The following is a 27152-nucleotide window of genomic DNA, read 5'->3' as shown; positions in this document are numbered from 1 at the left end:
CTACAGGTTTGTGATAAATAAACTTGTACGTTTGAACATAAACACTATGACTATTAGCTATCTTATTTCCATACCTGATGGGGTGAGCAAGTAGAATATGAATATTCTCTTTCATTTGTTTCTTTATATACTCTGCAAATAACCTCCCCCCACCCAAACCCTTATGTCTGTCCAGCCCAGCTTGGACAAACATTATATACATGCATTAAAAATTTGACACTTGCACACAGTCTCACACATTCTCTCTCTCACACACACATACACTCAAACACAAGCATGACATTGGCACAGTGAGCAGCATGCTCCTTTAGGAAATCGGGAATGTTCATGCTTTCTTCCCAAAAAGGGAGACAAAATGTGCCACTGCTGCGCTGAAGCCAGACAGGCAGCAAGCTGCAATCAGTCCTTCTTGCTGCAAGTAGATGGAGGGACTGGGTGAAAACCAGTCTTTACAGTCACAGTCACTGTGGACCCATAGACAAGTTAGACTACCTGGAACCCATGAAAACCTGCAGCACTCTTTCTCTGGACGTAAACATTCAACGGCCTCTGTGGGAAGAAGGAGGCAGTGAAGATCAGAGTCTTAATCTGATGTCTTTCTAAAAGCTGGCTGTTTGAAAGGAGGTTAGATTGTGGAAAGGGTCTTTAACAGGGACCCTGATTGCACAGTTCCAGCAGGGGTCGCGGCCGGTCTTTGGTGTCACAGCTGTCATGGGTTAATGTGCGCCCGTCATGGCCGATGCAGCGCAGTTGGCGTTTGCGGAAGCCTCGGCCGCAGGTCTTGGAGCATACCGACCATTCACCCAGAAGCCAAGATGGACAGGGCAGGGTTGCGCAGGACCGCGAGGCTATGGGACGAAGCTCCTCTGGGCAATCTCTTGAGGGATGACCCTGGGGATCTAGACACACCACCTCTCTCTGCTGCATACCTCCGCCACAGGTCTGGGAGCATGGACCCCACTCCCTCAAGGTCCACTCAGCTCCGCCCACCTCTCGGATGGCATTGATAGACTGGCGGCGGCCTCCGTTGCCGGAGACTGAAGCAGGTCTTGGTGCAAAGTAGCTGTACTTAACCCGGGGCCTTGGGGCTTCTCCCACAGACAACACTTGGATGGTGAGTGACTCTGGGAGTGGGGCGAAGCTCCGGATGCGCTCAAGCGTGGCAGAGGAGCCGCTGTACCGCAACAGTGCCCCTTGCAAGGCGATGTCGGTCTCCATGGTCATCAGCTTGTAATCGCCATTTAACAGATAGGTTCCATCCTGGCGACGCACTGCCAAGTAGCTGTTATCGTGACGACCATTGCCTGGGGCACGTTGCTTGACATCCAGGTGGGTGGCGCCAGCAGGGATAGTTACAACATCCTGGTAACCAGGCCTGAAAAAGAGAAAGCCAGAGGTCAGACTCAGTCATAATAATTAATTTGACGGAAATGCTAGAAGGTCGCAGTGTACTGGATAAGACAAAAAGGCTGTGAGATGCTTACCTGGCACGCTCCAGAGAGCCAGACACTTTCTTGCAGGTAGAGCCGTCTCCACCGCACACGCCGCATTTATCAAAGCGCCGGTTAGAACCAATGACACGATCACATCCAGCCTTGACACACTGGCCTTGAACACAAACTGATGTGGAGTCTGGGCTGCAGGGTGTGCCATCAGCCACCTGAGGGCAGCAGAGAAACACAATTGGAACTTTAGAGTTGTGTCTAGTAAAACAGTTACATAAGAGTCTGAGTCAAAAGGTAAAAAGTAACTCTTTTCCTGCAGCAGAGCAATCGCCTTGGGGCTGAGACAAAATTACAATAGCTAATACTTCAACCTGCAGGTCTGCACAAGTAAGAGGACTTGTGAGATAGACTGAGACCCTGAGAATGTTGCAACACCATTCTTAAACTAAATATAAAAGCCAGATAGAGGTTATCGATATAATTCAGCAACTCTCACCTTGGATTTGAGGACAAAGAAGTATCCAGTGCCCTTGGCCCTGCACACCAGCTTGCAGCGGTCTTTGGGTGAAACTCCAGCATACTTGGGCACCCACTCGACACCCTCGCCTGAACCCAGCGACACTTGGGCTGACATGTCGTTGTGGGCCAGGCACTGTTCCTCACGGAACGACAGGCCTGGGAAAGAGACACAGAGAGGTCAGATTTGCTGCTTGCAGATTTACCGCTTTAGCGTGACCTGCATGCTAACTTTCACACCAATGTGCAAAGTACATCAAAACATGACTTATTGCTTAGCGAACCTGAGAACATCTGCAGTATATGGTGCTATTTGCATATAATAAACTTCCATGAAAATGTTTAGAACAATACAAAGGTAATAAAGATCTCTTACCATTGGTATCAGGGCAGGTTTCAGTGTTACAGGAGCGGTACTGGATCCTCTTGCCCTCACAGTACTTGCCCCCGTTCTTGGGCAAAGGGTTGTCACAGGAACGGAAGGAGTACTGCACACCTCCACCGCAGGTCCGAGAGCAGTCACCCCAGGGACCCCACACTCCCCAGCCACCATTGACAGGAGTCTGAAAGCACCAAAGACATGACAGTTACAATTAGACAAGTTACATATGAACTGCTTTTGGATCAGGCCGTGTTTCTTGGGGTGTTTGAAGTATAATTGGATTGGGTCTGGTTCCTACCTGGTGTTTGGCAGCTTGGGTCTTAGTGAGACATTGTCCAGCCAGGCAGTAGCTGTCATGCCCACATGACGTTCCATCAGCCCAGGGGAAGTTCTTCGTCTGGCATACCAGCAAACCACTGGACGTAGTCACAGTGCACCACAGAGCTGCGCAAGTGGTACTCAGATCAGGGCAGTGCTGGGAGTCTTCGCCGAAGGTCAACCTGCACTGATGGTCGGCGTTGTAGACCGTCCCGGGAAGGGGCTGGGGCAGCGGCTGAGGTTTGACAGGTTTATCCAACAAGCACTGACCATGGTCATTATCCAGGAAGGTGGTGACCATGAGTGCGGAGCAGGGGGACCATGGCTGCTGCTGGTCCAGGTTGGATAGGGTGGAGGCCATCATGTGGGAGCCCCAGTGGGCACCGTTGACTCCAGAGCACAGCTGGGCATCATCATGAGGCATATTGAAGACATGGCCTGGAGATGAAAGAAGAGTTCTTTGAGCACCTCGAGTATAAGTTATGTATTTGTGTGTGTACACACAAGGATGGATTTTTTTCTACTTACCCAGTTCATGTGCCACAGTAAATGCTGCTTGCAGTCCATCATCCTCAATAATCGAGCAACTTCTTTCAGGGTCACACACTGTGCCAACATCTGCCATGCCAAGAGTGTCACAAGAGTGGGCACCGCACAGGTCCTAAACCGGCAAAGAGAGAGAGTAACATTAATGTACTGAACACTCTTTCTCTTTTTCTATCTCTAAACCATTGTCTGCCTTAACATACTTGATCTTCTCCCGCTCTAACTTACCGTCCTGGTGAAGAGCACAGCGGTGTCATAATGCTCAGGGTGGCGGTCACTGGGTGGGTTGTGTTGCTGCTGCCACTGGCAGAAGTTACGGAGGGTCATGGCGGCGTTAGATGACACCTGAGGGCCTTTCTCTTCCTCATACACCACCAGCAGCTTCACTACAGCCAGGCTAATGGAGTTGTGGATGCTGGGGTGGCGGTAGAGGCGGGATGTCACAGCCATGATGGTCAGTAGGTAGGGTTTGAGCCCGGCACCGTGGAACTCAGCCATGGACTGGTCGGCCACCAGCATGATCTCCAGGTAGCGAGGGGTAGAGACAAAACGCCTGTTCCTGTGGTGGGCTGAGGGGAGAGAAGAGAGAGGTCAGACCAAAGTGGGTTCACAGGTCGTGTCAGCTGATATCAGGTTTCAGTCCTAATCTCACTGCACTGTAACACTTTTGGGGGGAATGATTCAGTTTGTCTGGGACACTGCACACTGCAAAACTCATGTGGTAGATAGAAAGGCTCGTTTTTTTTCAGGATAGAGGCTCCAAAGTGAGCTCCAGATATGCCTGAAGGAGCATGGCTGTGAGTCAGCGTCGCACCACCAGCAGCTCCTCCTCCTCAGGGTCCACATTCCTACAGTGACCTTCTCTGGTGGAAATTATGCGTGTGAGAAAGGGGCGAAGGGAGAAAATCCTTTCTGTGGGGAAAAATGTCTGCCGGTGCGAGTTGTACCAGGAGACGAGTTTACACGTCTCAGCACTGCCGGGCTCTGGCTGATCCCAAACCCTGCTGCTCCCCCCTCCCCTTCCTCCGTCACTCCTCCTCCTCCTCCTCCTCCTCCTCTCAGAGAACCCCCTCCCTCTCTCTATCCACTCCCTCCCTTTCTAATCTCTGGTAGTGCGTAAACGGCGCTGTCAAAAAAAGGGTAGCTGATCCATTTGCGCATGCTGTGCGCCCTGTCACACGCACATCTCCAGCTGACAGCAGTTTTGTCTGCATATTCACTGTCTCTGTGACTTTGTAATCAGCTAAAAACATTTCAAGATATTCTATAAATTAAATAAATCACTTTTTTTTAAATTATTGGCCAATTTGACGGTCGCTGGTCTGATCAGTTCAGCGAAAATGAGTCCTGGTGTATAAAATGCGAGCATTTTTTTTCTGCAGACTTACCTGTCTGGTCTGCGTTAGCGCCTCCGTGACTGGTTTCTTTCTCCAGATTCTTTGGCACCCTCTCCTCGTCCTCGTTGACCCCGCACTTGGAGCTCCCCTCCTCAGCCAAAGCTGCCCGACCTCTCCGGCGGATGGCGTGGACATCGTCCTCGGTGCCCACAAAGTCACTCGAGTTGAGGGGCTGAATAAAATACTCTTCACCCTGAAAGTAGAATCCGCCCCTGAGTCCGTGACACAGGTTGAGCGCAGCGGCAGAGTGCTCCTCTCCGTTCACAGTGCCTGAGAAGAAGCAACCCGGCTCGGCTCCGGTCTTGGGTTCCTGTGTCGGTTCGGACTCGGGACTCCCCACAATGTGAAAGACAAAACCCGGCGCCAAGAAGGTCTGGTCAGGCTCTAGTTGCAAGATCAGCTCCTTGCCAAATACGTCCAACCGGTACACCCTCATCTCCGCCTCCTTCTCCTTCTCCTCTGCGGAGAGAGTCCGCCACGGTTCGGATTCGCTCTCCCACCGGGCCGTTGGGTCTATTCTGACCGGCACCACTGTGCTCTCCTCCCAGGCGCTGCGCGCCGTGCCGACGCACAGAGCGGCGATTAAGCCAATGGAAATGTGTAAAAACGACATCATATAACTGAAATCCGACAAGTGGAAATAGAAATTGATAATAAAGTCTCTACGAGGAAGCAAGTAAATCCTTTAAAAGGTTTTCCACTATAAAACTACAAACCCCAAAGTCTTTAAACTTCCACAAAACTGTACCCAAAATTACGCACAAAAATCTAAAAAGGGATCAAATCCAGTGCAAAACTCATTTAAAGTTATGTGCAGGTCTGACTTGTTGCAAGTCCTTTAAATTAAATGAAAATAAAAGCTGGATCTCAGCAGTAAATTCCAACAGGTCTCTTTCTCTCCAAAACTCAGCAGATGTCTCAGTTTCTAACTCTCTTAGAGTTCGGGGGCAGTGTTTTTTTTTCCCTCTGCTGGCCCGTTTTAGTCTGTTCTCTGCTCTTGCCTTGCAGTCAGAACAGAGCCGGTCCCTCCTATATATCCCCGTGCCTTGGGTACCACCCCTTTCCTGAGGACCCTTTGATCTAAGAGGGGCCAAATCCCGTGCGCAAGGAAAACGCACCAGCGACCTGGAGCGTTGCCATAATAATCAATCATTGTGGAGGAAAGAGAGCTTTGGGGCAGAGAGACGTTTTCTTTTGCGGACTCTGCTTGTCTGTCACAATATGTACACACAATCACAAGCCACTAATATTATTACAGGATATAATCTATTAATATTTGCCATGTAATAGATCATTTCACCCATTAGTGCGTACACGTATGACATAAGTGCTCATAACTGTGGCACAGTTGCAGTGCTCTACATACCACTTATTAAACTTATTCCTATTCCAGCATAAATCAGCGTGACAGGAGGCAGTGGCTGATGTGGAGCAGTGTTGTAGTGTCAGTGCAACTAGAGAAGGGAGATGGCAGCGGGTCGGGGAACGGTAACCACGGCCAAGGCTCCGGGAGCCGTACACACCTCCTCGGTGCCAAGCAGGCTGTGGTGCGCCGTGGCCGGGTCCCGCAGCTCTGCTCCCCGGGGAGAGGGAGCAGAGAGGGGCCGCTGAGGTCTTAAGGTGGATCGGGTTCTCCGAAAGGGCTGCCTCTGCGATCGAATCAAGGCACACAGAGCCCCTGTCCTCCGGCGTCTTACCCCTCCCGCTCGGGCTGCCCCTGTCTCCGACAGGCAGGAAGAGTTTACGCTGGAGTTTCATTAGAAATTGCATAAATCCTGTTATCAGCAGTTAGAGATATCACAAATATGCAAAAGTGCACTCTCAGCAAAGAAAAACACTTAATTATTTCAGACTGTCCAGGAACATCTGTTTGGGGAAGACAAACTAACGCAATACTTCTAATAAAGATATCACAGAATTTAGACCTCTAAACAATAATAATCAAAACATACAGATATCATGAACTAATTTTTTTAACAAGTGCTTCACATTTTAGATTGACTCTGAAGAGCATATTGGCATGATGTCCACTGCACTGTGTAACATTAAAGATGAGTCCTTCAATGGACAGATTGTGGAAGTTCCACCTTAAAAGCAACAGGTCACAAAAGTGGTGTAGCTGTAATTCCATGATTTTCCAGGAGATGGTAGACACGACTTTAGGAAATTCCCCAGACTGCTGCAGGGTATTTTCCACGACTTGATGGACCAATGGTGACTCTGTCCGACAGGTGGCGCCTCAGCATCACTTGTGGGAGTTTGTAAAAGCGCAGGCTGTGAGTCGGTCACCACAGGGAGGCAGACTTGTTGCACTCATGAACTTTGTGGAGAACAGTGCCTCTGTTTGAGGGTACTGATCCCGGATCAGAACTATGGGTTTAGGAGATGACAGCCAGGTGATACTGGGATGTAGTGGAGTTGGGAAAAATGTCCATTTTGACTGGATGAGGAAAGATGAGGAAAGGGAGTTCCACCAGGAGTGCTACTTGGCCATCCTGGTTTCTGTGGGGGAAAAACTGGGCCATATAAACTAGGATCCTTCACATTTTTATATGTGTAAACTAGTGTTATTATGCCATTAAGCTGATGCTAATAGACCTTTGTCCACTCCATAGTTAAGTGGGTAAGTTAAGTAACTCTTATTCTATCAGTGTATGTATTTTATATGGTGTAGAATGCATGTTTCTGGTGCTAATACTGTCTTTATGTGTCTTTTGACCAGTGTTGGACAGTAATCACGTACATTCACTCAGGTACACTTTGTATTTCATTACAATATGTTATGCTTCACCACTTGAAATGTGTTTTGCATGTACATTTACATATTAATATTACTTTTACTCGAGTAAAAGATTTGAGTATTTCCTCCACCATCGCGTCAGGCATCAATGTGTTTAAATCTGTACCTCTCTAGTCAACATTTATCAATTCATTCGAGGCAACGGGAGCTCTTTTAAGCATGACGAAGGCATCTTTAATGTCCGACGTGCCCTCATAAAGCTAATCTTGCTTTCTCGGCTTCAGTTTTGCTGAGTGTGTGAGGATACTGCCAGTTTCGTAACAGTTTAAATGCATGTAAAATAAATGATGCACGATGCCTGCAAGCTAGTTCAGGCAGACAACTTGAGCTGCACACACGTGACATGCCTCATAATCATTTTCCAGACAGACTCTACTTATTTGGTGTACTATTTAATGAGTAACTAAATCACCTTTTTAGTTGAAAATCAATGTATACAGGTGAGTGTTTGAATTCCACATATTGTGCTCCCCCTACTGGTTGATTCCCAGCAATTGCAATTAAATTTCTCTATTGGCTGATCTGCTGTAGGTGATGTATGGTGACCTTTCACCCCCATCCCATATACCCAACGTCTCCTGATTCTACAGACTGTGGAAAAATTTCCCATCTCTCCCTCTGCTGTCAATACAATTGCTGCCCTGGATCAGCATCACTCCCTGTTTCTTCAACCCCACCACCCCCAACACTCACCTGCAGGAGCCAAACTCTTGAAATGAAACATGAAATGAACAACACACACACAAGGATATTTAAATATATAGATTTTATGTACATATATTCATGTGGATGACTAGAAAAGAAACACTATATTCTTACAAAGGAATGATTCTGCACAGTCATAATCCTAAGTTAAATAGTAATTTGATACAAAATTACTATAATAAATAAAACTCATCTCATTGTTTTTTTATTCACACATACCAGTTGTACAAACAATAAATTACAAGTTCAGTGCTGTGTTTCTGTCGTTCAGCGAGGAGTCAGAGTACGTTGAGTGTGTGTATGAAGTGTGTGTGTGAGGCTTTCTGAAATACATAAATACCGTGGAAATGATGGTGTGTCTTTACGTGTACATTTCTGTGTAAATATGGTTGAATACACATATATGATCTATTCATTGTACAAAAATGTCTACATAATGTAAATAAATCTGAGTGTGTGAGGGGAAGAAGAGAGAACATGTTGCGAGTGGTATGTTGATGCAGGTCGTGCTTTGTTTTCTCCTGCACGGATGCCAGACGGGTGAGGTTTGCCACACAGGAACATGCAACAGGTGCCAGAAAAGTTCAACACAATTACAGGAAGGTATTTTAAAGAGTCCACTAGGTGTGTAATCAACGTCACTTTGATGATTACCATTCAAGAGAGTTGAGGTTATTGAGTTGAGGTGAGCAAAAGAATGAGTTAAAGCTTGATACTGTGAGATTTGGTGAGGGGATTTTAAAGGGTAAGGTTTCCTCACTTCAACCTAGTGGTGTCTCGTGCAGATTGCTTAGTTTAATACAACAACTTTCTTGAGAGTTAGATGAGAAGATTGATACCATACTCACATATGTAAGATGTAAAACAAGATGTAACGTGTTAATCAGTGAACTTGAGGTGTTGTCAGGCATATTTTTTAATCTTTGGACAGAGTCAGGCTCGTGGTTTCCACTTGCTTCCAGTCTTTATGCCTAATTACGCGAGCCATTTCCTGGCTTCATACTTCAAGGACATCCATGGAAGTTGTATAAATCTTCTCACCTGCTTCTCTCTGCAAGGAAAAGTGTATTTCTTTACAATAGCAGCAACCTTACTTTGCAGACTCCACCAAGAAGTAATAGGGACTCTTTCTTTGGTAGAAATTTGTTCCAAGGAAATTGCTGGCAGTGAGGTCTGCGGATTGTCTGAAGTAACAGAGGAATTGTTTCTGGTATGACAAGTTTATGCTGAAAATTCAATATATTTTTTTAAAGCTAAACCATTTGTACTGTTGGGCTGGAGGCACCAGATTGATATCTTAAAATTTGGACGAATGAAACCACAAGTATCTGCATGGCTAGATTCCACTGGATGTAAGAGGAAAACCCTTGATTTGTTGTAATGTGGCAAACCCCACCCATCAGTGCTAGAAACAGGTCCAAACAATCATTTTGAAATGCGGGATGTAAAGTAGTAAAATAGAGAATGAGTGATGAAAAATAAAGCACGAGTTGAATTGCAAAAGGACATGACTGCATTAGTATCTCCCTTGCGGTTGTTGCGAGTATCCAGGGCACACATTGTCATATTAGCATTGCTTCCTAAACAGACAAACAAACAAAACCTCCTCCGAAAGCACCAGCTTAATGATTGATACAAACAAGACTGAGAGTGAAGAAGCTTCAAGATGCAGTAAAGGACAAAAATACATGTTCCTGGTACATACTGCATGATCTTAAAACACAGGCCTGGCTACATGTATGTGCTAGCACATAACATGCACATAAACACACACACACACACACATACACATGAAAAAAAAAAAAATCAAGCATCACTCCAAACCTGTGAGTCATTGTTAACCTCCATAAATGTTAAGGAGTGTCGTGGTCACTTTGCCCCTTTGTCAGTTTTAACTGTTGAAAAGTTTGTCGTGCTCCCGTCACACCACGCTGCTGTTTCTACGCTGTACAGGTGATTATCAGTTTCAGTACGATTGATACTCAAGAAGTAAGAAATGTATCCTCAACTTCTGAAGAACCTGCACATAGACCGCATGGATCTGATGCAACGGTTCATCGCTGGTCGTGAAAGTCACCGTTGCTTTGAATGGTTTCGACCTATTGGTTGTCACAATGAGAAAACTCAGTCTTCCCTTCTCCTTGTATTCTTTTCTGGTTTTCAGCTGGACAGATGAGTCAAATAAAGAACGCTTATTGTCAGGGGATATGGGTAACCCTGATCCAGGACTGTCATAGGTATTTACATCCTGTAACCTGGACATTTCAGTCACTGAGAGACTCCAGCACCAGTGATAGCACTGCTACCGAGATACACTCAAGTAGCTTAACGGAAAATATGGTTTTGCATTGTTCTAAACTGGAAGTAAATTAAGCTTTTTCTTTAGCACAGCTTACATTTAGTGAGTATGTATTTTTTTTTTACAACATTCTTCTGAGCCGCCAGTCACTCAAATGTCCAAGTTATGGGAGATCCAGGACTGTGCAACACAGTATCACAGTCATGGAACAGGGCTACCCTGCAGACGGAAATGACGACTACGAGTGCTTCCCATCGTAGGGGCTCTTGTCTCGGACACAAAAGACAAAGGGGATGCAACTTTCAAATCCCCACAGTGATTACAACACATGGAATAGCATAAAAAACAAAAACAACACAACACGCATGCCATTACACGGCGACACAGACGTAAAGACAATCAGTTACTGTCCACGTGGAAATGACATGCAATTTAAGTCCTTAGCTATGCCAGGGCCATACTTGTCATTATCATACGGAAACTGTCCTCCGTCCTACTTGTGCTCTGCATGGCTACTATATTTCAGGACATTCCTCTGGCATATAGTCAGGTACATCCATGCCAATCTGTCTCTGAGTCTCTGTGGGTTTGGTCCAGGCTTTTAGCCAACATTCACAGTCCTGATTAAGGTTCTATGTTTTAAATTCATTGGTCCATAGTCCTACATCCAGCACTTGAGACTTTATCAGATGTACAAATTAAAACTTCTTCCTACAAATTGTATCTTGTCTTAGGAATATTTTTTTCCTCTCGTGCCGCCTCAACATTTCTTCACCAGACAGTGTTTGAAGGCGGAGGGGCGGGAGCCTAGCACGCAGCCCTTGGACAGTTTCCCATCCCGGTCCTTACATTGGACTGTCCGGCTCTGCCAGCCAGTGTCACAAGTTCTGGAGCACGTCATCCAGGACCCTGTTACCCACTGAGGCCCTGGGGGTGGGGTGGAGGGACCTGGAGCTGTAGGTCGTCCTGGGATCAGGAAAGGGGGAGCGGAGGAAGATGTAGTGGTACTACTGGTGGTGGTGGTGGTGGTTCTCGTTGTGGTTGAGATTGTTGTGGTGCTGCGCACAGGGGTTGGCTTTGGGTTGGGGATGATCGGAGCTGACGGCTGTTGAGGGGCTGTCCGGCGGGGCATGAAAAAACTATAACGAACATCCAAGGGCTTTTTAACATCTGTCGCTAAAATCTGGATCATCAAAGCTTCTTGGAGGGCCCCGGGACCCATGCTGTGAAGCCACTCATCCCTTTGGCTCCAGCCACTGTAGTTGAGCACAGAGCCATTGAGTGGGATGATTGTCTCGGAGGTGGAGATCATGAACTTGCCGTTGAGGAGGTACTCTCCACTGGCCCGTCGGAGGGCCAGGTAGGCGGTGTAACGGGTCTGGTCTTTGGCCTTGTGCTGACGTACCTTGAGGTGGGTGGAGCCTGCAGGGACCTTCACCACATCAGTGTAGCCCTTACTGTTTGGGAAGACAGAAAGTAGTCGAGAGGTGAGATCATCGCATAATACAGTGTGGTTTGTTCTTTGTTATTGCTGGATTGACATCAAAAAGCATCACACACTAACTCTGACACAACCGTTTCACTTAATCAGACACTGTTTATTTGGATATGCTGTGACTAGCAACAACTCGTTGCGCTCTATTCAGACCAAATCAGGCACTGCGGTGAACTGCCGCAGGGTTGTGCTGAGTGTTTGTTCGAAACCACAATCAGAAATAACTTCTCATCTCTCTGATTCACCAGCTTTCCGTCTCGCAAATCATTGGACTCAAACCAAAGGTCAACTTTCTTACCTCTTCTTGGTGAAGTTGCCCACAACACGTATACATCCCGTGCTGTCGCCTCCACATATACCACACTTGTCAAACTGGAGCTTGGAGCCGATGATGCCATCGCAGCCCGTCCGTACACATTTCCCTTTCACGCACACCGAGCTGCTGTAAGGACGACACTCTGTCCCGTCTACCACCTGAAGACAAACAACCACAAAATCACCGTCATCTTCCACATTTGCTTTTTTTTTTCCATTGAACACACTGCACCCTTTATGTTCTTTTCAACCAACTCACCCTCTGAGAGAACACCACGTAGTATCCTGTTCCTTTTGCTCGGCAGGTTAACTTGCACACATCTTTAGGGAGGACTCCTGCGTACTTAGGCACCCACTCAACAAATGTCTTCACCCCTTTAGGATCTGTCTGGGGACCGTTGCGCACCTCACATTGCTCCTGACGGAAACTCTTATCTGGAGAAAAGTTATATTGAATGAGGATTCGAATCAAAGACTTGATCTGCATGATATACAAACATTAGCCTCATGATCACACTCACTTGATGGTGGACACGGTGTGACGTTGCAGGACCGATAGATGGCTCTCTTGCCCGTGCAGTAACGCCCGTTGTTCCGTGGCGGCGGGTTGTTGCACAGACGTTGGGCGAACTGCACGCCGCCTCCGCAAGTTCTGGAGCACGCACCCCAAGGACCCCAGGAGCTCCAGCTGCCGTGGTTGGACGCCTTGGGAGAGGGAGGAGAGGAGCGAAGAGGAGAGAGGGAAGATGAAAGAGGAGATGAGGAAATGACAGCGGAGGAGAGATCAGAGGGTAGAAAAATAAAAAGAGGAGATGAGAGAGAACGATTAGTGCTTGTCAGATATTGCGAAGCCACGTGTCGCCACAGGAAAAGCCCTTTAGAGAGAAATTCGTGATAAGGAAGAACGCTGTGCCTCGTGTGATTAAACCACTCATTAAGAGTGCATGACTGGATCTGTGGTGCAGTAGCTCACATGCTTCCACTGAGGGATAGCGTGAATGAAATTCTAAAAAGGTATCATACTTATTTTTGTGTTTTTCCAACCGGTGCTACATGAGTCATTAGCGATTAAAAAAAAAATAGGATAAGTAGCATTTAAGATTTTATGAGACATACTCGATTTTATGACCCTGAAGTTTTGCAAAGCTTCGTTGGAAACAGCTTTTCCATTCGCCGAGTCTTTATAGCACTTGAACCGCTTCTTTCCGCAGTAAAAGCTACTTAATCTGCAATCATACGAGAAATATAGAACGGTTGAAAGATTCTGAAGTCCAAAATGAAGGGGCTTAATGTCACTCCGTGCAGTAAACTGCTCGTCATACAAGGCGGTGAAAATGAAGCGTGTCAGAACTTGGGCCGGATCCACTCATGCGGCCGTCTGCCAAGGATCGAGTCAGTCTCATAGAATGTCACGTGACAAATAAATACAAAGAAAATACTCTTTTCGCTCATTCCCCTTCTTACTGACTTTCACTCTCTTTCTCTCCCTAACACACACACACACACACACACACACACACACACACACACACAGACGACAGCCTGCCAAGAACAGATTTGGTCCTTTTAACTCGTTACGGCCAAATTCAATTTAGATCTGTTTAAGTAAGGCCAGGAGAACAAATAGCACAGATCAGCAGTGGCATTAATAACGCAGACCACACAATGAAGTCACTTAAAAGGTCTCTCTCCTTTTCCATTCAATCTTTTTCCTTGTGTCTCTTTGTACTATGCTTAAAATATCAACTTTTGAACTATAAAAAGAAATCTATTTTAGCTTTTTGTCTCTCTTGACACTTCTATTTCCAATCCCACATTTTGATTCCGCCCTCCCGCCTTACCGAGTAGTGCCTCTTGCGGGTCTTGTCCACGCACTTCCCCTGCAGGCAGATGCGTCCCTTCCCGCACGGCGTCCCCTCCACAGCTGGCAGCTTCTTGGTCAGACACACCATCTGTCCCTGGCGAATGACGGCGCACCAAAGTCGAGAACACACGTCCATGCCCGGGCAGACCGTGTACTCGGGGCCGAAGGCCAGGCGACACTGGCGGACGGCGTCGTAGCTCTGCCCCGGGAGCTCTTCGGGGCCCAGCAGGGGCTGGCGAGGAGAGTCTAGGAGACATTCGGCTGTGGCAGGAAAGAAGGAGAGGATTTTTAAAAAAAGGTATGACACACTATTGGCTGGTGAACAGTGTAAACAAGGCCTGTATCAGTCATCTAAAGTGCTGGATCAGGAGCAGACACTGTAAAGCTTGAAAGAAGGCTGTTGCTACATGATTTATGTTCAAAGTGTTTCTTAAAAAGTTTGACTCATGTTGATTTCCTGCCAGTGACTGTCTTTGGCTGCAGTGTACACTACACTTTGCAAGAAGTTAATAAGATTGTAAATAACTCCAAGACCTTAATTTCTTAGTACACATCTCTCAGTGATAAGTACCGCTGGAGAAATTACAAGTCAAATTCACGTGGATGCAATTTGTAGATGGGAGAGAATTAAACGTCTACTTCCTGGGAAAAGTTCTCACTCCTAAAAGAAACGCAGATGTTTGCCGTTTTCTTCATCGTTCTCCCACACTCACCGTTGCCATCGTCAAAGAAGTCGGTGATGGTGGCCGAGGTGCAGCGGCTCCACGGTTTGGAGGCGTCGATGGAGGTGAGGATGGACGACATGAGCCGCTTGTCGCTGTTAACTCCGAAGCGCTCCTCGCAGAACTTGGAGTCGTCGTGGGACAAGCCGAGCAGGTGACCTGTGGCACAGGTGAGGGCAGGTCACGGGTTTGCACATGCAAGCAAGAATGAGAACAGAAAACATACACGAGTGCACGGGTGTCAGGTGCATTACATCATGCAATACTCATGTGATATTAATCAGCGAGGGAGATATGCAGACAGATGTGCATGTGCATGCCCTGACGTGTTTAGAGCTTTGTTTGTGTGCTGATGTGTGCATGTCCTCGCCTACCTATCTCATGAGCAACGGTAAACGCAGCGTGAAGACCATCGTCTTCGATGACGGCGCAGCTTCTCTCCGGAGAGCAGATGGTGCCGACGTCCGCCATGCCCAGGGTGTCGCAGGAGTGGTGGCCGCAGAGGTCCTGGACAAAGGAAATACTGTAAGCCAGAGGTTCTCAAAGTAAAAGGTGGGGTCCCAGGTTACTGATTTGGTGAAAGAAACACAGAAGTTTTGGGGAATTTTACTGTTTTTCCCAGAACCATAAACTGATAAATGCTCATGACTCTACTGATCAAATAACACAAACATGACCACATAGTCAAACGGGAACTGAGCAAAAGTGGGGAAAAAACACTGGATCACTCACTCATGAGAACTTTTCTCAAAAGTCAAAATAACAATAACCTAAAACCTAAAACTCATTTTACTGAAGCCGTGTCAACAAAACCACAAACCAATGTCAATGCCTTAAAAAAAAGGAATGAAGCCATGTCTCGGAGCAATGTATCACGCTATCATGCTCCTTCTTGTTCAGCTTCTGCATTCTTCTTCTAGGGCCATTGTTTCTAATTTTTTAGAATCTTTTTTTGGAAAGATACTTCAACTTTTCAGCCGTTCTGGCCTTTTAATGGTCAACTCTCAAGATCCAGATTTCATCTTCCTCTGCATCCTTTCAATCAGTGCCATTTGGGTGGTGATGCAGTTAAAAGTTGAATTTCGGCTTCACACATAAACACAAATATCTGTCAGACATTCCTGCAGTTTGCCGTTGTAATTCCATACAGTTACACAGTATAATGCACTGCTTTGAGAGCCCCTCGGCCTTGCACGACCCTCAGTTTGTAACGCAGGTCCAAGCTGAGACATTCAGCTTGTGTCAATGGAGTCATTTTCTGAGATTCGACATAGCTCCCTTTAATTTTTCTTTTAATACCCGCTTCCTTCCTGTGCCTCCACCATCCCTCTGTCTGCCTCACGGGGTGTCAGAGTTCATACTATTGATCTTTGTTTTGATTCCCACACATGTCCATGCAGATGAGGCCTCGGGGTGCATCACACGGGGCCCTGCCGAGTGCAGAGATCAATCAGTTCATCGTACCGTCACATCAGAGCACACAGTCTGCACATGGGCCTGCATCCACAATCGCAATGATGCAGGACTTGCGTGCACATAGATAGATGTATGGAGACAAACATTCATGCATGTGCACGAGAGCATCCAAAAAAGGAAAACACACACACACACGCGTCCTGTAGAGAGGGTGAATCGTCATGTTAAGTGGTGCTGACAGGCCTGCTGGGTCGTGTGTGAGAGGCTCTCTGGGGAGGGTGTTTACCCGTTCCGGGCGGATCGTTTTGGAACAAACCGCCTTGTGTTCTGCGCTCACACACATGACTGACTGGGTGGGACCACTTCACAGTCACACAACACACACAGCACATATATGCATGTACCGAGTGAAGAATATCTATGTAAAATGGGTACATACTTGCAAACGTGCAGCATAGAGGCCAAACGTGCCTAAAGCACAATACACACACATAGAGAGAACAGGAAGAGGGTGCCTGCTTGCTTCTGACAATTGACTGCTGGATACATAAGAAGCAAACAAAAAGTGCATGCATGCTGCTGAGCCAAACTATACTGAAGTTTCTCAGAACTTTTCCACGTGCAGAGATAACTACGAAGGATTCGCTGTTTGTTTTGACTCACACGGTGAGAACGTGCAGTATAGACATGTTTGTCTTCTGTTTCTCTTTCCGCCTTTCCCACACTCTTTCAGCCCAACAATCTTTCCAGCTCGCCTCCATTTAATTTATTTATTCATTCACCCCCCCTCCCTCCCATGCTCGAGTACGAGAACTGTTTTTGTTTAGATCTAATGTGGAACGCGTGGGTGAAAAGTAGAAAATGAGAAAAAATTAATTGTGGCGTGTGAAAACTCACTCCATCTATGGTATCGATTTATTTTTTACTTCTTCCCTCCAATTAATAATTTTCCAACTTCATCCAAAAGCCTTGCATACAAGCAAAAAAAAAGAGGGAGGGGAAAGATAAATAAGTTTAGGAATCAGATGCTGGGGGGGGGTAAAGAGCTGCCGGAAATTAAAGAGAAGAGCCGAGAGAACAAGAGTTACAGAAATATTGGCAGAAATAACACGAGAACAGGTGGCAAGCTGGATGTGAAGGTCAGGAGACGATCAGAGTCGTGCATGTGTATGCGTGTGTGTGTGTTTTACAAGACCACTTGCAATGTGAGCCAAGGCTTGTGTTATACAAACAGTCCCAGACACACAGAGTGAGTTCAGTGTGGGTTTAGCTCACTCTGTGTGATGAAAACACACTTCAGGCTGATTCAACAAACCTGCTAATCAAAAGCAACAAGAACCAGCTCTCCGTCACTAACTGGACAGGTTACTAATGATCGGTCAGCAGTGATTGACAGGTTGTCAAATAATCTAATTTCCATGCTACTTTATACTTGTACTATAGACGATATTCCAGTGTGCTTTCTATCTACGAGAGAGACTCGATTTGTGGCCCTCAGGATCTGTTCTGTAATAACTTTGTTGTTTTAGTAACTTCTCTTACTCATACTTTGGTTTATGCCTAAAAAAATCGATCAATCTTTCTTTGTGTTTATAACATAGACTGTATAAAACAGGGACGTAGTCTTCATTGCTTCACCCACAGGTTTCTGAAGAGCTGCTGTGAAGCTCAGTGTGGTGGCTCTGGTCGTCTCTATTTTGGCAGTGCTTGCCTCCACCGGCTTCTGGTTGAATCAAAAATGGGCGAAGAGGTGGAGCGTGGATGATGTCATGATTCTACGTCCATGTTTTATACAGTCTATGTTTGCTACACGTCACACAATGGACTCTAGTTTCAAAAGTGAGAAGTCACAGGAAGACATGTGTGTCATCAGCACAATGCACACAGATCAAAAGTGGTCCCAGTGTTAATCCCTGTGGAACACCATATTTACCCTTAAAACAGGAGGATCGAGTAGCTGCTCCAAGAGGACATGATGGTTCACAAGGTCAAAGGTTTAACTCTAATGTAGTCATAAAATGTGAGATCAGAACAACATAAGTCATGATATGAAGTTTTTGTAATAAAAGTATGACTAGTTGGACTGAGTAAATGATGTGGTTTGTGTGCTGCTGCCCTTACTTATTACAAATTCCACTGTTTAAAATTCTCTTCTTACTTTATTCTTTTTTTGTTGATTCGTCCGTTCAGATCTGGCTGGTTTGTGGTTATGGTTTGGTCCTTTATTGATGCTGATTTCTGGTTTGCAAGTGCATTCATTTTGGCCAGTGTGTATGCTAATGAATACGTCCTCTGCACCTTGCGTTTTGGAGTCTGGTAGTTCAGTGCTGAAGTCAGTGACATCAGTGGGCAGGTGTGAACCATCAGCAGTGATTTTGTGTGGTCCTCTAGTGTGACAAGCTTTTTGGCTTTTGTGGCTTTTCCCTGGCTAGGTGTAGCAATGTGGTCTGTTTGGTCCCGTCGGTTTATTTCTTTTAGTTTGTTATTTTTGTGTGGTGTGCGGTCAGAGCAGTCGTCTTAGGGACACACCTAGAGCTGTCAGGCGAGTAACCAGCTTGTGGGGGGCCTAACTGGGCACCAGGGATAATTGTTTAAATAGTCCACCGCTAATCTGCATGAAGACCAGGGGTCAGTGAGATTAGTTTCAGGGAGGTAGTCTAGGTAGAGTGGGACCATCCACATTAACTTGGGGTACATAATTGTTTCTTCTGTTCACTTGTTGACCTAAGAAATACTGTTGACCTTGATTGCAGACAGGAGTGCAGTCTAAAGTCACTGATGCATCCCAGTGTGAAGAGGGTGAGGCTCACTCGTCTTGTTGTTGTTGGACAGACTGAACTCTCTGGCCCGTTGTGAATGTCGACAGACCCCGGGGGCTGGTCTCAAGAGGTTGGGATCCGAGAGCTGTCTGCAGGTTGTCAACATGTGCCAGTCAAAGTGTAGCATGTGTGAAATATCAAGAACAGTTAAAACAAATAGAGGGACTGGCTGTGATGGGGGCGCGGGGCTGGGAAATGTACACTTTAATGTATGGACTCACACCAAACATATGGAGGAGAGGAGAGGAAGTCCAAACTGTACACATTCCCACATTCACTGTGAATTACATAACTATGTGTTGTGTTTAGGCTCTGTCTACATCTGAAAATATTTTGGTTTATCAACCCTCAGTATAATCACGGTGATAAATCAGAATTATCTTATCATGTTATGATTTTATAACTTGACATTTGCTTTTGAAGATTTTTTGGCTCATGTAATGGAAAGCAGTGGAATGCAAATCAAACGGTTACAGCAATGTTATGTAACTTTTCTACCCTAAAATAAGAGATTTCTAAATCATTGTGATGCTACACTGATGTGGGAGAGCTTCAGTGTTTGTACCACAAGCGTTTTGGACCACCGGGAAGAGGTGGTTTTCAGGCCAGGGGCGTGGGAGAATGCTGACGGGGAGCAGAGTTGGGCAAGCGGGCAATGTAATTAGGCTCAGCAGCTTCCATGGACATAATGACAGAGGTGAAGAGACCAAAGAGGACGTTGACGGAAGAAGCTAAGAAGAGAAAAGGAGAGAGTGAACAAGCGAGAAGCTGCGAGACAAGTCTAAATCTGGAACCTTTTAGTCGTTGGCGAGAGCCTTGTTGTATAATACTATATATCACTTGTATTATCACAAATCTGACAGTGGCCTGACCTCACCCAGGTTCAAGAGGCGAGCACTTCAATACCACAGCATCACAAGAACCTGCGAGCAATGTCTGTCCAAATATTTGAGCTATTGCTGCAAGAAGCAAGTGGAGAAAAAAAATCAAAAAAATCAGACAGCAGCATGAACACACATGTAGAGCCCTTAGACGCTTCACTCTGCACTCATAACTGTCTGTCTGCTTACCCACAAACTTGGCTGGATTTTTGTTCATCACTGCTAGGTCTGAATGGTAAGAATGAATCGAGTAACAACAATCTACGCTGACAACACTGAAAAGTTAATCCTGGACTTCAGGAAGAAAGATCCCAGTCTGATCAAAGGCACTGAGGTGGAACGTGCTGCCAGCTTCGGGTTTCTGGGTCTTGGGTCTTGACCAAATTTTCTGAAAATTGATTAATCGTTCATGTGAAAATGGCCATAAATGCTGTTTTCAGCCTTACAAATTTACAGATTTTCTTCTTTTCTTTGTTTTATATCATGTTAAACAGATGCTCTTTGAGTTTTGGATTGACAAAACAAGACATTTAAAGAGTTTGAGGGATTTCTCTGAACATTTTCCACAATTTTCTGACTTTATAGACCAAATAATAATTGATTCATCTTAATTCATCTAGTTGCAGCCCTACTGTAAAGAAGACAGGCTTTGTTTCATCAGGTCACTGAAAAAAAACCCATTCCGGTCCTCAGCTCAGGCCAATAACAGAGGCATCACTGTGTGGTATGGGAACACAACTTCCTTCCCGCTTTTACTACTCAACCGAGAGGTCCACAACAAAGTCCTTGCAGACTTGTACCTGCAAAAGGCAAATGAAAGTCTTGAATTCAAAGCATGTCAGTATCTCAGCAGCTCTGCAGCTCTCTCTGGCCACCTTACAGTAGGTCTTTGTCTACTGCCCAAGCCCACAACAAGCAAACACAGCCATGCATAACACTTAATGTTCCCATATACACGAATGCACACTCACAACGGTGCCGAGTAGTCCCCTCAATGTGCCTGTTGTTTTGTTCTGGTGCTGGTATGTGTGGAACAGGGTGACACGGCAACACGGGTCAGCTCACTGCGGGTACGGGGTGTTGGAGTAATTGGACCTGACCACAAAGAGACGAGTTCCCTCCAACTCTGAGCACTCCTCCTCCCTCCCATCTGGGAACAATGGACTGGTCTGACTTCAGTCACAAAGTCTACAGTGAGCTTCGGGTTCGAGATCAGCAGACTTCAATAATCAGAAGCTGCTTCACAGTCTCCAAACACACAGACGTAAAAGGTTATTTCTTTTGACACATAAACTAGGATTTGGTTACTTGACCCCTCAAACATTCAGTGCGATGGAACACTAAGCAGGCCGTTTTCCAATAACACATCTGAACTGAATCTACAGAACATCAAAGTTTTCACTGAGGTTACAACCAAAGTCATTTTCCAGAGAAAGTCTTAAAAAAATAGCTAACACATTACCAGGCCTCGTGTATCCAACTTTCTTTCTTTACTCCTTTTTGAACCCAAAATGCAGCAAGGTATGAGGTACCTGAGCCAGATCAAGTCGTTTCCGCGCTGACATTCGCTCAATGGAAACTCTAATGGCTATATCCTGTTTGTAAAATTCTGTGCAGTTCTTGACATCGTTTAGGAATCTTTTCTGACAGCCACTATTATGAAAAATGATTAATGGGTAAATAAAAGTGTGGTTCTCGTAAAGAGGTTTTTTTTTCCAGATCTTTTGTTTTGTAGCAGTGGTCACATTCCTCAGAAAATGACTCACTTTCATTCAATCACAGATTCGGTCTGTTAGATGCGAACAAACCTCAACCCCGAAGTTACAATGATCGACAAGGTGAAGTAGCAGCAAGTTCAGTACTCCAGTAATCCAAGAAAATAGCCTTTAATAGCCAAAGGGTTCAAAGGTCACGGCCCTTAAGGCAGGTCACGCATTAGCTATGTGCTGATTCTGCATTCTGAGCAGATTTAAGTGCAGAAATGCAAACAGATCGGGATCAGAGACCCACCTCGAAATGTTGGTGCTGAGGGTGGTGCTGTGTTACAGAGGCTACAGTAGGACATTAAACGCTCTGTGTGTACAGCAGTGTGGGATCACCTGCTTCTGCCGCTGACAGGTCGGTGAAGGTGAGATGTGTGTGAATGAAGGTCAGGAGACAGGTTTATGAATAATACAAGTGCTGCGACAGGTGAGACACGATAAGTGCTGATTGATACACCAATGAGGCCGATACGAGGCTAATATTGCAAAACTTTTCTTTGTGTTTTTCTAATTTACAGCCATCTGATCACCTAAAAACTGTCAGATTGGCATTTGTAGCAGCCCTTCCACTCCCACTCACTACTATGCATTGCAGGTTGTCCTCTGAACCAGTGTCACAGCTGGACCGGGACCAAAAGCAACCCTCCAAAACCAGTTGTGGTCTGGCAGTGGATACAGTAGCCTACAGAAGTGGTTTTGACTCTTGGCATCCCGGGGCTGACCAAACTAACTTAGCTCGGCCCTAATTAGCAATTGTTCCATCAGGAAAGTCTGTGAATCGCCTCGGTAGTGTAACATATTATTTGTTGGTCTCGGAGGTTGTGCTCGAACTGGTCCGGTCCAGGTACTGAGCCCGGTTCTGAGCAGATTTATTTAATTGGCACGACCAAAATCACTGAATTAAGTTAGAAAGTTGTGCTTTTGTACATGACCCTCGGAATCACTCATAGGCCGCATAAAACAGGAATTTCTCTGCTTCGGCTGAAAACACTTGAACATAAATTTCATTGTGACTTGAGTTCATGGGGACTTTTAAGGTTTTGCTATGAAAATGATTTAATGGAAGATTTCAGTATGAGATATTGTCTGAAGGACTGCTTGGAGATGAAAAGACATTTTTAAATCAATGGAAAGATACAGAGAGTGGATTCCAGGGCAAGCATGTGTATTTTAATAGGATCAAAGTCGAAGACGGAACAGAGAAAAATCCACAATATCCCGCCTGTCATGTTCCATTAGTTTACTGTCCAGTCTGACTGTCTGCCTCAGAGGTATCTGGATAACCATTTCCAAGCCCGCCTGACCCGACAAACCCTGCCAAAACCCAACCACTGGAGGATGGCACCGGCTTTTTTCAGTCTTGCCCTTGCAGGTGTAGTGGCAACAGGGTTAGTGAGGAGCCACAAGGTGGTTGGCACACAGGGACTGGGCCACTTCGCCAGCTTTGCTGACCTCAGGTATGCACAACCGGCTGCCTTGCCAATGAATGACGGCGGCAACTCGCTGCCAATGATGGCAGGAGATCCGAGGCAATACCCTTTTTTTTTTTTTCCACCTGAGCCACGACAAGACCCTGCATGAGCCGACCGTGCACCGCAATCCAAGGCGAGCTATCTGACACGTCAAGCAGAGCTAACCACCGTGAAGCCACACCCGGAGGGGTGAAGAATGTATGTAAACCTGCTGCTGCTGCCCTGCGGCTTTTCGACCAGGCGGGGAGGGAAGAAGGAGGAGGAGGAGGAGGAGGAGAGAAAGGGATGGTGAAATGAGGGATAAATGAGTGTGGTCTCGGTAAACGTACGGCTTCTCAACAGGGTGGATGTGTTTGTTTTTCTGACAGCTCCCAGCCCCAGCTGACAGACGCTGGAGAAGTAACTGGGAAAAAATGTGCAGACTGGAGTGATGAGAGAGAGAGAGGGAGAAAAAGAGGGAGGGAGGAACGGCAAGGCTGAGATGACTACCTAATTAACTACAGTTTCAAGGGAATTTTAGGGGAGATTTGTGCAGTGCACCCAGCAGCTCATTTCAAACCTCCTACCCTGGGAAGAATTTGCGTGCACGGGGGCCTGCAGGGCACGAGCATCAGATCACACAGACTTGAGGGCTTGTGGGCTGTCAGGGGACTGGGAGTGGAGGGGAGTGAAGTGGAGGGGGCTAGAGACAGAAGAGCTCGCCTAGAAAAATAGCAGTTTAAGTGTGTGCAGGATTCAGAAAGAAAAAAAGGGGGAGAGAGAAACAGGAGGAGACGGAAAACATACTCCAAAGGGAGCAGGGACATGTGGGAGGCAGGTGGAGTCCTCACTTCTGACTGACTGGGATGCAAACAGGGAACTAATCCTCTAAATATCACTTACCAACTGACTAAAGGGGGGGAAAATGACCTGTTATTATTATTTTTGGATTATTACTGTTATAAAATATAAAAGAGGTGATGTGTGTGCTTCGTTACTGTGTGTTTATAGGCTATTTGCATTAATCCACCCAAGGCTTTTAATCTGCAGGGCGCTTAGCAGCAGTGACCCAGCTGCCAACGCGTGCGCCATCAAAATAAAAACAAACCGTGCGTCGCGCCGCCGCCTCGGCGTCACACCGGAGCGCTGAGCCGCCCCTCTCCTCCGCCGTGTGGGACTGGAGAGGAGCTGCCTCTGTGCCAGCTGAGAGCTGAGAGGAGCGCACAGGTGGAGGGTGCTGAAAGCGAAGAGCAGGGTGGGGGGAGTTTGTTTACCTGCCTGGTGAAGAGGATGGCGGCGTCGTGGTGGTGCTGGTGGTCGTCATCCAGCGGGTTTTGTTGGTTCTGCCACTTGCAGAAGCTCTTCAGCGTCGCAGCCGCGTTCTTGGACACCTCCAGTCCCTTCTCCTTCTCGGTCACCGTGGTCACTTTCACCACCGACAGCCGGATAGGGTTCTCGATGCTGGCGTGCCCATACAGCTTGGATGCGATGGAAGCCAGTGTGAGCAGGTAGTGGTTCAAGTCCTTGCCGTATTTCTTGGTCATGGTGTCGTCTGCCACCAGGAGCAGCTCCACGTGTCTGGCGCGTGATACCGACCTCTTGCGCCGCGCGCCGTGCTCCGGAGCAGCAGCAGCAGCTTTGGCGAGTTGGCTCCACCATTTGCGCCCGTGTGCGCCATGCTCGTCTGCGCCCTCCGCTGCGAGTCCCACTCTGTCCCGTCTCCCCTTCCCTCGGCCTCTGTGCCGGCGTTTCCCCGCCGCATCCCTGCGTCCTCTGCGCCCGTCGCGTGTCCCGCAGCTCTCGCGCCCTTCGCGCATCGCCTCGAAGCTGAAACTCTCGCGCGTGAACACGTGGAGCGCGCTCTCCGCGTCCTTGTCCTGCAGGGCGCGCACGTCGTGCTCGTGTCCCTTCGCCCTGATGATAGGTGTGATGGTGTAGCGTGTGTGGCTCACGGCGAAGAAGCCCTCGAGACCCCCTCCGCAGAGGTTCAAGACCGCCAGGGACTCCGGGTTGGAGTCCACTGTCCCTCGGTACGCGCACTCCCGCTGTAAAGGCGCGGAGCTGTCCCCCATCATAGCGAGCACATACTGGGGGCTGAAATGATGCGACAGCACCGACTCATCCCTCTCCATGTCCAGCTGAAACCGGCTCCCATCCAGGTACACCAGGTAGCCCACCTTTCCTCCTCCGTGATAAATCCGGTCAATGGTCCGCACGACCCCGTCTGTCCTCCGGGCAGGTGTGAGAAGCGACCCGTTCGCAGGTGGAAGATAGAAACCCTGGAAAGTAGAAAGCCCGGCTCCAAGCTCCAACTCCACGACGCACAACAACAGAAGCCGAAACCAAAGCATGACCTCGGTCAGAGCACCAAGGAGCCGCACCATTGTTCATTCCAACCCGAGGAACATCTATGTATGTATCCACTAAAAGAACCCCGAAATAGCCGAAGAGACAACTTTGGGTATGTGTTCCAACAAAAAGCGCATCCTCCCGGTGTCCAAATCCCCCATGAAAACACGCGCAGGAGAAACCAAGAGGCGAGCAAACAAAACCATTGAAGAAGAAGAAGAAGGAGAAAGAAAAAACGGAAAAAGAAAAAGAGCAGCAGAGAGGAGCTGTGTGCAGGCTGGAGCGCACTGAGCTGAACTTGGAGAACAAAAACACAAAGTTTGCTCTTAATAGGACCCGGAGAGAAAAAGTCCTGCCCCCTTTTGCGCTCAATCACCACTCCTCCACCCCCCCCTTCTCTTTTCTCTCTCTCTCTCTCCTCTCTCTCCCTCTCTTCCTCAAATCAGAGTAAAGTCAAGTGCTGGAGGAGAGAAACCTGAACAATGCTGCCCCTGGAGTAAGTCCTATTGTGTCTCAGCAAAGGGAAGAAGAGTCAGCACGAAAGAGGAAGGGAGTCAGAAGTCACTTCTGGTTGTGAATAAATCAGAAATTCAGAGTAACAATCAACCCTTCTTATGTTTGTTTTTTCCTCAATTTCATGGTGTCAACATCATAAAACATCAGCAAAACAAGTTCCTCAACATCCAGGAGCGACACAACCCGAGCACCAGCCTGTTATTTTTACACTTCCACCACTTTGACTCCTTTAATAATTGAAGGCTGAGAAGTCTAGCAGGGATTGACTGGAGAGTTTCAGCAAACTAGAGGGGGGGATAGATAATTTATGGCCATTCCCAAATAAGAGTTCTGGGAGTTCACCATGTGTGTGTTGTGAGTGTGTGTTTGCATGCATACACTAGGTGCTGCACTTGGGTATGAGAAAGCAAAGTGTGTGTGTGTCTGCAGGTGTGTGACTGGGCCTGGAACTGCCCTGGGAGCTGTCTTGATTATTTATTGTACCTTTAGGGAAGTGTGTGTGTGTGTGTGTGTGTGTGTGTGGTGCCAGTGGGATGTCATATTTGTGTGCTGAGAGGGTTTTAGCCATGCATACCTCACTGAAGTCACTCAAACAAACACAAACACGCTCTCAGAGGGCAGCCAACTGGAGAGTGGCTTTTTTTTTTTTTACTTAAAAGTTCCAAGGCACTGCTCATTTGCTGAGTCACCTAACAGCTATTACCTTTGCACGTCGCAGAGGGGGGTGGTGGGGATTTGGGTGTGCGTCTAACATGCCAAGAGGGAGGCCTCTCTTTGTGCAGAACTTGAGAACAGATATTACGTTTCCACTTTGTTCAAAAAAAAAGAAGGGGGGGGTGTGGATGGTGGCTCTCCTAAAGCGGCACGCTAATCCAAAGCCCCTTCTACGTGACTGAGCGGCGGTGTGGGTTGCGAGGCCTGGTGCACGCCAGGGATGCAGCCAGCCAGCGGAGTGGGCGTGAGAGCGTGTGGGTGGACGGCGGAAGCGCGGGCCAAAAATAAATAAAAAAAATAAGGGAACATGGTGTGCTGCCACCGTAAGTAAGCCTAAATCCCATAATGCACACATAAAACATCCTTTTTACATTTAAATATTTGACTCCTTTATCAGGGGTGAGGGCAAGGTTAGGGCCCTGGGGCTCTTGATTAATAA

General features: G+C 47.0%; 2 protein-coding genes across 2 annotated transcripts; both read right to left on the bottom strand.

Annotated features, from left to right (window-relative positions):
- Positions 1 to 345: 345 nt before the first annotated feature.
- Positions 346 to 5621, bottom strand: adamts1 (ADAM metallopeptidase with thrombospondin type 1 motif, 1). Its single transcript, XM_010754324.3, has 8 exons — positions 4596 to 5621; positions 3436 to 3776; positions 3190 to 3322; positions 2642 to 3099; positions 2338 to 2524; positions 1942 to 2120; positions 1485 to 1660; positions 346 to 1375 (listed from the first exon to the last, which is right to left on the bottom strand). Exons 1-8 carry the CDS (start codon positions 5218 to 5220, stop codon positions 646 to 648), a joined length of 2829 nt encoding a protein of 942 aa, XP_010752626.3. The 5' UTR covers positions 5221 to 5621; the 3' UTR covers positions 346 to 645.
- Positions 5622 to 8297: 2676 nt separating this feature from the next.
- Positions 8298 to 25865, bottom strand: adamts5 (ADAM metallopeptidase with thrombospondin type 1 motif, 5 (aggrecanase-2)). Its single transcript, XM_019266834.2, has 8 exons — positions 24409 to 25865; positions 15179 to 15311; positions 14796 to 14963; positions 14060 to 14343; positions 12740 to 12923; positions 12478 to 12653; positions 12202 to 12377; positions 8298 to 11865 (listed from the first exon to the last, which is right to left on the bottom strand). The coding sequence occupies exons 1-8, from the start codon at positions 25516 to 25518 to the stop codon at positions 11169 to 11171; spliced, it is 2928 nt and encodes a 975-aa protein (XP_019122379.2). The 5' UTR covers positions 25519 to 25865; the 3' UTR covers positions 8298 to 11168.
- Between the last annotated feature and the right edge of the window lie 1287 nt (positions 25866 to 27152).

This window comes from Larimichthys crocea, chromosome XIX, assembly GCF_000972845.2.
Source record: "Larimichthys crocea isolate SSNF chromosome XIX, L_crocea_2.0, whole genome shotgun sequence".
Classification (NCBI taxonomy): Eukaryota; Metazoa; Chordata; class Actinopteri; family Sciaenidae; genus Larimichthys; species Larimichthys crocea.
This window is presented reverse-complemented; position numbering and strand designations above follow the sequence as displayed.

What these genes read in the sequence shown, in the direction of transcription:
- adamts1 (XM_010754324.3), bottom strand. Translation starts at nt 5,220, where the DNA reads ATGATGTCGTTTTTACACATTTCCATTGGCTTAATCGCCGCTCTGTGC. An exon ending in CGCTAACGCAGACCAGACAG is followed by an intron (nt 3,777 to 4,595) that starts GTAAGTCTGCAG and finishes CTCTCCCCTCAG; the next exon opens with CCCACCACAGGAACAGGCGT. An exon ending in AACCTGCCCTGATACCAATG is followed by an intron (nt 2,121 to 2,337) that starts GTAAGAGATCTT and finishes TCTCTTTCCCAG; the next exon opens with GCCTGTCGTTCCGTGAGGAA.
- adamts5 (XM_019266834.2), bottom strand. Translation starts at nt 25,518, where the DNA reads ATGGTGCGGCTCCTTGGTGCTCTGACCGAGGTCATGCTTTGGTTTCGG. An exon ending in CACACCGTGTCCACCATCAA is followed by an intron (nt 12,654 to 12,739) that starts GTGAGTGTGATC and finishes ACTTTTCTCCAG; the next exon opens with ATAAGAGTTTCCGTCAGGAG. An exon ending in ACGTGGTGTTCTCTCAGAGG is followed by an intron (nt 12,378 to 12,477) that starts GTGAGTTGGTTG and finishes GTTTGTCTTCAG; the next exon opens with GTGGTAGACGGGACAGAGTG.